The sequence below is a fragment of the Caenorhabditis briggsae genome (genome assembly GCF_000004555.2).
Source record: "Caenorhabditis briggsae complete genome, chrX, whole genome shotgun sequence".
NCBI lineage: Eukaryota > Metazoa > Nematoda > Chromadorea > Rhabditida > Rhabditidae > Caenorhabditis > Caenorhabditis briggsae.
The window spans coordinates 13,732,337-13,742,885 of NC_013491.2; the positions used below are offsets into that span (position 1 = coordinate 13,732,337).

Here is a 10,549-nt window from a genome sequence, read left to right on the forward strand (position 1 = left end):
CTCGCCGACGTAATTCCCAAGCTTCCCCGTTCAAAGATTATCCATTTTGGTCAGAAATTGGCTCAGAAATCGGCTGGAGCAATGTGTCAACTGGGTATAACAGAAGGAAGACTCGCCAACATAGTTTTGGAACTTGCACGTTCCAATATTTGCCATTTTGGTCAGAAATTGGCTCAGAAATCGGCTGGAACAATGTTTCAACAGGCTCTAACAGAAGGAAGACTCGCCGACGTAATTCTGGAACTTGCACGTTCCAATATTATCCATTTTGGTCAGAAATTGGCTCAGAAATCGGCTGGAACAATGTGTCAACAGGCTCTAACAGAAGGAAGACTCGCCGACGTAATTCCCAAGCTTCCCCGTTCAAAGATTATCCATTTTGGTCAGAAATTGGCTCAGAAATCGGCTGGAGCAATGTGTCAACTGGGTATAACAGAAGGAAGACTCGCCAACATAGTTTTGGAACTTGCACGTTCCAATATTTGCCATTTTGGTCAGAAATTGGCTCAGAAATCGGCTGGAACAATGTTTCAACGGGCTTTAACAGAAGGAAGATTCGCCGACGTAATTCTGGAACTTGCACGTTCCAATATTATCCATTTTGGTCAGAAATTGGCTCAGAAATCGGCTGGAACAATGTGTCAACAGGCTCTAACAGAAGGAAGACTCGCCGACGTAATTCCCAAGCTTCCCCGTTCAAAGATTATCCATTTTGGTCAGAAATTGGCTCAGAAATCGGCTGGAGCAATGTTTCAACTGGGTGTAACAGAAGGAAGACTCGCCGACGTAATTCTGGAACTTGCACGTTCCAATATTATCCATTTTGGTCAGAAATTGGCTCAGAAATCGGCTGGAACAATGTGTCAACAGGCTCTAACAGAAGGAAGACTCGCCGACGTAGTTCCCAAGCTTGCCGTTCAAAGATTATCCATTTTGGTCAGATATTTGGCTCAGAAATCGGCTGGAGCGATGTTTCAACGAGCTATAACAGAATGAAGACTCGCCGACGTAATTCTGGAACTTGCACGTTCCAATATTTGCCATTTTGGTCAGAAATTGGCTCAGAAATCGGCTGGAACAATGTGTCAACAGGCTCTAACAGAAGGAAGACTCGCCGACGTAATTCTGGAACTTGCACGTTCCAATATTATCCATTTTGGTCAGAAATTGGCTCAGAAATCGGCTGGAACAATGTGTCAACAGGCTCTAACAGAAGGAAGACTCGCCGACGTAGTTCCCAAGCTTCCCCGTTCAAAGATTATCCATTTTGGTCAGAAATTGGCTCAGAAATCGGCTGGAGCAATGTGTCAACAGGCTCTAACAGAAGGAAGAATCGCCGACGTAATTCCCAAGCTTCCCCGTTCAAAGATTATCCATTTTGGTCAGAAATTGGCTCAGAAATCGGCTGGAGCAATGTTTCAACTGGGTGTAACAGAAGGAAGATTCGCCGACGTAATTCTGGAACTTGCTCGTTCCAATATTATCCATTTTGGTCAGAAATTGGCTCAGAAATCGGCTGGAGCAATGTGTCAACAGGCTCTAACAGAAGGAAGAATCGCCGACGTAATTCCCAAGCTTCCCCGTTCAAAGATTATCCATTTTGGTCAGAAATTGGCTCAGAAATCGGCTGGAGCGATGTTTCAACTGGGTGTTACAGAATGAAGACTCGCCGCCGTAATTCTGGAACTTGCACGTTCCAATATTATCCATTTTGGTCAGAAATTGGCTCAGAAATCGGCTGGAACAATGTGTCAACAGGCTCTAACAGAAGGAGGAATCGCCGACGTAGTTCCCAAGCTTCCCCGTTCAAAGATTATCCATTTTGGTCAGAAATTGGCTCAGAAATCGGCTGGAGCGATGTTTCAACGAGCTATAACAGAAGGAAGACTCGCCGACGTAATTCTGGAACTTGCACGTTCCAATATTATCCATTTTGGTCAGAAATTGGCTCAGAAATCGGCTGGAGCGATGTTTCAACGAGCTATAACAGAAGGAAGACTCGCCGACGTAATTCTGGAACTTGCACGTTCCAATATTATCCATTTTGGTCAGAAATTGGCTCAGAAATCGGCTGGAACAATGTGTCAACAGGCTCTAACAGAAGGAAGAATCGCCGACGTAATTCCCAAGCTTCCCCGTTCAAAGATTATCCATTTTGGTCAGAAATTGGCTCAGAAATCGGCTGGAGCGATGTTTCAACGAGCTATAACAGAAGGAAGACTCGCCGACGTAATTCTGGAACTTGCACGTTCCAATATTATCCATTTTGGTCAGAAATTGGCTCAGAAATCGGCTGGAACAATGTGTCAACAGGCTCTAACAGAAGGAAGAATCGCCGACGTAATTCCCAAGCTTCCCCGTTCAAAGATTATCCATTTTGGTCAGAAATTGGCTCAGAAATCGGCTGGAGCAATGTTTCAACTGGGTGTAACAGAAGGAAGACTCGCCGACGTAATTCTGGAACTTGCACGTTCCAATATCATCCATTTTGGTCAGAAATTGGCTCAGAAATCGGCTGGAACAATGTGTCAACAGGCTCTAACAGAAGGAGGAATCGCCGACGTAGTTCCCAAGCTTCCCCGTTCAAAGATTATCCATTTTGGTCAGAAATTGGCTCAGAAATCGGCTGGAGCGATGTTTCAACGAGCTATAACAGAAGGAAGACTCGCCGACGTAATTGTGGAACTTGCACGTTCCAATATTATCCATTTTGGTCAGAAATTGGCTCAGAAATCGGCTGGAACAATGTGTCAACAGGCTCTAACAGAAGGAAGAATCGCCGACGTAATTCCCAAGCTTCCCCGTTCAAAGATTATCCATTTTGGTCAGAAATTGGCTCAGAAATCGGCTGGAGCGATGTTTCAACGAGCTATAACAGAAGGAAGACTCGCCGACGTAATTCTGGAACTTGCACGTTCCAATATTATCCATTTTGGTCAGAAATTGGCTCAGAAATCGCTGGAACAATGTGTCAACAGGCTCTAACAGAAGGAAGAATCGCCGACGTAATTCCCAAGCTTCCCCGTTCAAAGATTATCCATTTTGGTCAGAAATTGGCTCAGAAATCGGCTGGAGCGATGTTTCAACGAGCTATAACAGAAGGAAGACTCGCCGACGTAATTCTGGAACTTGCACGTTCCAATATCATCCATTTTGGTCATAAATTAGCCCAAGAATTGTCTGGAACAGTGCGTCAAATTGGATTTGTTTACAACTGCCCCCGTCTAATTTGGAAAATTTACAAGAATGTTCCTTAAACCATCCGGGAGGGAAAGCTATTCCGAATCTGCAAAAATCGCTGTTGGATACATAAAAACTTCTTATCAACGCTCTATCGATGACAAAATTAACGTAAAACAGGAATTTACGGGTTATACATTCAAGAAAATCAAGTTTGTCTGCGAATGTAAGTTACATGTGCAACAAAAACTGTTATGCTGCTGCACAACGCCAACGGCTGTTTTGAACGAAAATCTCGACTTCCAATGATCGATTCCGCACACATTTTCGATCTGGAACACAATCTAAAAAAATGATTTTTCCCTATCGATAATATTATTATATTATAATAATATTATACAAACAGTGTTTTACAGCGATTTTCAGTACAAATACACGATTTCTGGCAGAAATAAATGCTTGTTTTTCTGTCCGCCTCTTTCTTTGTCGAGGCACGACTTTTCTCTGTCTTTTTCTGCGCGGCAGTTTTGCGCCGGCTTTGCTCCGCCCCTGATTCGGCGCGCGTTGCTGTTTTAGCTGACGAGAGCAAAAAATATGCAATAAGTAAGACCTGGATTGTAAATATGAGATTTTTGAAATTAAAAATGAAACTTAAAAGGTTTTTAGGAAATATTTCGCAGAGTCGTCATAATTTACCAAATGTACTGTTATCAATTTATTGGTTTTTCAAGATTTTCTCGAGCGAATATTCCCTCTTTTCATAGATTTCCGACTATGAATGTACGAACTTTGCTCCTTCAAAACTCCTGAAACATCAGAAAATGCCAAAAAATAGCTTCAATTACATTTTTAAACCATTTTTTGCTGAATATGATTACATTTCGGAAGACGTATTTGATCGGTACGTTCACCAGCATTTTGAACAGTCTGAAAAGCGAACATCACCACAATTTAAGGAATTGAGCTCGGAAGCTTACGAAAATCTAATTCGAACAGTCTCACCTTTATTTTATTTCAAATATCAGTTTTTAAATACACAAGAAAGGATCACAAAAAAAATTGGTGAGATTATGGGGGTGGGGATTATAAAGTATTAGGTATATTCAGAGATGCATTATCATTAATGATGGATGGAGTCGGCTGGAGCAGCTTAGGCACGTTCTCCACGGATGCGACGAGCCAATTGGATGTCCTTTGGCATGATGGTAACGCGCTTGGCGTGGATGGCGCACAAGTTGGTGTCTTCGAAGAGTCCGACGAGATAAGCCTCAGATGCCTCTTGGAGAGCTCCGACAGCGGCCGATTGGAAGCGGAGATCGGTCTTGAAGTCTTGGGCTGAAATTTCAGAAATTTAGGAATGGACTATAATCATCGATCCTCATATTAGTGACGGATGCCTAGATACTCACCAATCTCGCGAACGAGACGCTGGAATGGGAGCTTGCGGATGAGAAGCTCGGTCGACTTCTGGTAGCGACGAATCTCACGAAGAGCGACAGTTCCCGGACGGTAGCGATGTGGCTTCTTGACTCCTCCAGTGGTTGGAGCCGACTTGCGAGCAGCCTGTAAGATGAATTTTATTGATTCCTTCTTGTTTTTGTTGTTGTTACCTTGGTAGCAAGTTGCTTACGTGGAGCCTTTCCTCCGGTGGATTTACGAGCGGTTTGCTTGGTACGAGCCATTGCAGCAGTGGTTCACCTGAAAGTAACACAACATTTCTTGAAACAGTAAGAAAGACGTTTCAAGGATATATTAGATTGAGAAGCAAGTCGAAGAATGAGCGAAAATGCATGGGCGGCGCATATAATATACGACTCGGCACGACCGCGACGCGGCACGCACCGCATCATATGAAAAGTGGAAGAAATCTTGTGACTGGAGGCTTAGACAAAAAATGTTAGCCTTATAGAGGCCTGGTTGTTAAGAGACAAGGCACATGAGCAGGTGATATAGTGCGTGTTGCTGAGTAGACGTGAGAGAAAGAAGAGAAAAACTAATCTATTCATGTGATATTTATTTTGGAGTAACTGAGAGCAGACGTGACTATACAATTTGTTCATGGATTCCGAACTACACACAAATGAAGAAGAGAGAAAATAAGAAAACTGGAAGATATGGAATATTTAAATTAAGAAATAATTGTGTTGAAAGCTGAAACATGATAAAACCTAAGAGAAACGTTGATTTCTACAAGAAGTAATTGTTCGAGAGAAAAGAAATAAAGCTTTCGGATCGATTAAATGAAAGAGAAGTGAGAAGAAGAGAGTGAGGACAGCGGGGAAAAGGCCGAAATATGAGTGTGGTGTTGGTTGAGAGACGGCGATTGAGCGGTTGAGTGTTAGAAAGAAAGAGCGTTGAGACAACATTGGTAGTCCTAGTATAAAGAACTGGGCAACAAAAAAAATAGTGAGATAGTGAAAGAGAACACACACGAGAAGGTATCGATGACACAAAAACTACATGTGTTTGACAATAAAAAGTTGAAGATATGGATATGACATTGAATTAAAGCTGAAGGAAGGGCAAAAAAACACAAAGATGTACAGTACCGGTCCATCAGATATTAAAAACGTATTTTTTGTTGATTTTAGGCCGATTTTTGACCTAGATTGAAAACTTTGCGTTCACAGAATTTTTCAAATATTTGCCGATTTCTGAAGACACTTCTCATCAGCCCGTTTTTGTACTGAAAACGTGAAAACCCCGGTGTTTTTGAAAAATCGGCAATAAGCTGAAATTTGAATAGAAATTTTCGAAAAATTCTGTAACTTCAAAATTTTCAATATAGGGCTGTTTCACATTCCCCCCCCCCCCCAAAAAAAAGTTTTAAATCATCGAAAACTTGACAGCTGAGCTATATACTTCTGAAAATGGTCAAAATGGCCAAAAATCACCAGAAAAATGCGTTTTTGTATATCTTATTGATCGGTACTGTATTGGATTCGCGAATTTCTTATTTTTTTAAAAGTAATGTTGTTCACTGTTAGAAAGGTAGAGGTGGTTTCCAAGAAAGGTCCCTAAATGAAGAAATGACCATGGAAAAACTTAAACTTTTGATGTCCATTTCATCTGAAAATTAAACTCAAAACCAGACCAACAATATTGGATATAATCGACCTTTGTATTCTACACATGTGCCTCTCGGGTCCGAAACTCTCAAGATTTTTTTTCCGAACAGTCGTTAAAAATGTAAGAGCTGTGGTTATTTTTTGTTCTAGGGCCAGATGTTCCGCTTTACAATGAAATGTTGTTGTGTGTTGTGGCTTGCTTGGATATCATGTTTGCCGAATTTTAAAGATAATATGCTTTTTACCAAAATTGTCTCTTCCCCCTTCATATCATATCATCTCAATTCTTCGAACATGACTCAGAATATTTGGCTAGCTGACTGGAGTATTTCCCGAAAATGATCACGAAAAATGTCAAGACAGAAGACGTCAAATTGTCACAGTTTCTCTATATATCAATTGTGACTCTTCAGCTAACTGACCCCTTAACATCGAACAAAGTTCTTTGTGTCTTGAGATGGTTTAGTGAATGCGCCAGCAACATGATGCCATTCGTCTTCTTCAGCAAAAACAAATTCGACCATATCAGTCGTGAATGGTCTCACACAACTACGTATCAGAATATTTCGCTGACAGACTGGATTACATCTAGGAAAATGGGAAATGAGAAGTTAAAGTGTATGGAACTTTGTATAAAATGAAGTAGTTCTGGATAGAAATGAAGGTAAGCAGAGATTTCTGATTTTTCTTGTTTGATCCATTAATTTCTATATGTTTTGGGCTTTTTGCAAGTTCGAAGAAAACATTGATGATCTGGCATAACTATGTTTCTCATAAGCCAGATATTGCGTAAGTCTGACGTTTTCGTGAAACGACCACCGGGATAAGAACAGATAAAATGAAAAGTGTTTCATAGAAAACAATAATTCCGGCTGAAAAGGAACTTTCCCTCGGCATACCTAAAAATATAATTGTATTAAATTGGGCATCCTAGACAAGTGGATCCCCAATTTTCCTTTTCAATTCTATTTTTTGCTATGAACTTCGAAATCTTATTGTATCGATTCAGCTTTGTCGGATTCAAGGCTCCTAAAATGACGGAATTCCGGATTTCTGAAGCTTTAAATCAAAACTAAATAGTACTTATTTTCAAAAGTCATTAAATTTATTTTTACCATTTTCACAAATCTGAAATATTCTTACTGCAAATTCTGAAATTTTAAAAAAATTGGATATTTTCTGGAATCCCAAAACTTTGATGAAGGCTAAAAAAATCCTTTGATTCTAAAATTGGAAAACGGAGAATTTTGAAATATCCGAATATTGAGAATTTCAGCATATTTAAAACTTGAATTTTTTTAAATATTCCAAGCTTCCGAAATTTTCGAAAAATTTCCTTCAGCACACCCTCGTCTCTCAAAAAATTTTAGCGAACCCAAATACAACAGTGGAAAATTCCCAAACCCTAAAAATTGGTCAAATTGCAACAATTGAAGCATCTCCAATTTTCAATAGAAACTTTATACTGTAATTTCATCTGTCTCAACTATCCCCGAAAAATTTTAAAGTTGCCCATTGTTTTCGAGACCGCCAACATTTGCTAAAAAATTCAAGCAATAATCAACAGTTGGATGCCTTTGTTTTTAAATTTCAAGTTTCCATGAACTCTAGAAATTTCATATTTACCGTAATCTCTTTTCGTTTAAATTCACGAACCTACTGCCCGTTTGTTCCATGACCATGGAATACTGTCTTTCACGAAACTGATGTTTTTCTGATCTGTCGGTTTCACTCATTCCGTCATTCAGGAACTTTCTCTCTCTTTCTCTCTTTCCACATCAATCCTTTTCGTTTTGCCAATACTTCTTTGATTTTATAGATTTATTAAAAAACCAGTTTATTTTTTTTTACTTTCAAATGGAGAAAAAACAGTATCTCAGTTTACCGTAGTCTCTATGACAACTTCCTCCCTTTTTTCCATCTCTCATTCCGCTGATATCCTTTTGATCACCCAAAACTGTTAATCAGTTCGCTGTGTTACTTTTTGTACGCGGCTAACCTTTCCCCTTTTCTCCACTTTTCTAAATGATATGATAGTAGCGGAGAAATTTGTTGAAGAAGAAGAAAAAGAATGGGTCGAGAAGAAACAGACGTGTGATTGTGTCGTTGAAATGGAGACGTAGAGAAATTGGAGAGGAGAGAGGAAACTGTTATACCGGTCTGGGGGCGGGGTCCCAGGAGGAATAAGAGACAAGATGGCCCTGCTTTAAAACAGACCCTCAACAGCGACTGTTTGTTTACTTTTTGTTTACTGTAGAAAGTGTAACAATATTCTATATTTCTTTGATTCTTCACAAGCTTGAAGTCTCTAAATATTTTTCATCTTCTGTTTTTCAGGGATGTTTGCCATCAAATCTGGAGCTCAAATTGCATCTGCCTTGGTTGCTAAGAATGGTGGGTAAATGGAAATATAATTTTTTTAAAATCGAAATTAAGTTTTAGCCAAAGCTCAAACGCAACTGAGATTGTCCAACGCAGTGTCCACAAGCTACCGTAAGACGAGGGAATTAGCCTCTGTTGGGTCGGACCACGAATCTCCATCTCTGGTGATTTTCGACAAGGACGGTACTCTCCTATGTTTCCACACCATGTGGATTCCATGGATCCATCATGCAGCTCAAAGGTAATTTTTAGACAGTTACTGTAATCACTAGTAATTTAATATACAGATTAAAACAGAATTAGGCTTTCAGAATAAAAAAAAGTTTTTTCTAGACTTCTGAAGCGTAGTTTTTGTATGAGATTGGTTGTTTTTATTTATTAGACTGTTTTCGTTCTCGTTATCAATTCTTCTATGAGAACCTATCCCTTTTTGCAGACTGATAGAGTTCGTTAATCTGGTTTATCGAATTCCTAGAAATGGTCATTTTTGAAAAAGAAAAATGTGATCAATTTCTCGGGACAGCGTTCAAAGGTTCTCTGAAAAAACTTGTTTCTGCACTAACTGAAGCCAAAATTCCACATCACAAAATATTGTAGATTCTCGTAAATTTCTAGTTTGAACATTGTCCTCCCTTATCATCATAGTCAGGAACTTCATTCTTCTTCCGTATATAGATACCAAGATCAAAGACTCTAGGAAGTAGATGTTTACTGTCACAGATGTCGTAGAATCTTTAGAAGAATGTCATCGTCACATGTGTTTTTTGGCTTTAGGCTTTGTTCTTCTTATCATTATCATATCCTCCTCCCTATCTGGTGCCACGTGTTTACCGTAACATGTTCCTTATTGCATAGATTTCATTGAAATAACTACGATTCTGCTAGGCGACTTTTGTTATCTCGGAATCATCAATGATCGTCAAACGTCATTGACATTATGATCTTTAAAGGTGAGTGGGGGAGAAAGAAGAGAACCTGGGGAAAATGTGTCCACGACATCTAACGTTATCTCTAGGTATTCCCCCAAGTCAAACAATCTTGTGATGGTCATGAATTGTAGGTTCTCTAGGTCATTTTATAGTGTGAAATAGTATAAGATTCGAAAGATAATATTAGAATCACGTGAATAGTCTGTGATAAACTTTGTGATTGGTTTTGCCAAAGAACGATATATCACAAAAACACAAAAAAATTGTTTAGCATCGAAAACTCAACTGGTCTGGCTGTCTTCCCAAAAATTGCCCAAGCTCTTGGACTGTGTTTGGTGGAGAATAAAGTGAAGCCAGGACTACTTGCTGAAGGAACTACTAGCCAAATTGCTCACGAGATCTCTACCATTCTCATGGACAACGGGATCAAATCATTCGAAGCTAGAGAGCTTGCCATTAGCTCGTTGGCTACATCAAACGACCAGATTATTGCAAATGAGCTGGTTAAAGAGCTCTCTGATACCGTGGCTCTCTTCACTAGACTGAAACAACATGGCACCAAAATTGCTGTATGTACCGCAGATAATAGGGAAAGTTCTCTTCTGGCTCTGAAACGTATGAATGTTGATCATATGGTTGATATGGTTGTTTGTGGAGACGACAAGAATACCGTACCAAAACCGTCTCCACACAATGCCTTGAAGATCTGCCAGTACCTGAATGTAGAACCATCGGTAGGCTCGAACAGTGGAGAATTTTGATTCTAAAATCATCAGATTCTAGAAATCCATCATGGTCGGTGACACTCGTGTCGACATGGAAATGGCTCACAATGCGGAGCTCGGAGCAGCAGTAGGAGTCTTGTCAGGCATCGGATGTAAAGACCATCTTCATCGAGCTGATATCCTTTTGGATCATGTCGGTCATTTGGTTAACGCTTTCTATGAAACCAGGATATAACTTCTAAAACTCCACTTTTATCAATTTTTG

At 39.8% G+C, this 10,549-nt stretch overlaps 3 protein-coding genes across 3 annotated transcripts in view; 2 read left to right on the plus strand and 1 right to left on the minus strand.

Annotated features, from left to right (window-relative positions):
* CBG16862 overlaps nt 1-3,635 on the plus strand; it is a gene marked incomplete at both ends in the record, with an annotated part of 18,904 nt that extends 15,269 nt beyond the window's left edge. The window contains 2 exons of the mRNA XM_045240035.1: nt 55-3,188; nt 3,597-3,635. Of these exons, the coding sequence (XP_045096077.1) occupies nt 55-3,188; nt 3,597-3,635 (3,173 nt within the window). The remainder of the gene's footprint in view (nt 1-54; nt 3,189-3,596) is intronic.
* A 695-nt stretch (nt 3,636-4,330) lies between these two features.
* Cbr-his-71 lies at nt 4,331-4,862 on the minus strand (the record flags this gene model as incomplete). Its single annotated transcript, XM_002645111.1, has 3 exons — nt 4,331-4,515; nt 4,590-4,743; nt 4,791-4,862. The coding sequence occupies 3 exons, from the start codon at nt 4,860-4,862 to the stop codon at nt 4,331-4,333; spliced, it is 411 nt and encodes a 136-aa protein (XP_002645157.1).
* Nucleotides 4,863-8,587: 3,725 nt separating this feature from the next.
* Nucleotides 8,588-10,519, plus strand: CBG16864 (the record flags this gene model as incomplete). The annotated part of the gene is made up of 4 exons (XM_002645112.1): nt 8,588-8,642; nt 8,691-8,871; nt 9,831-10,293; nt 10,343-10,519. 4 exons carry the CDS (start codon nt 8,588-8,590, stop codon nt 10,517-10,519), a joined length of 876 nt encoding a protein of 291 aa, XP_002645158.1.
* Nucleotides 10,520-10,549: the final 30 nt, after the last annotated feature.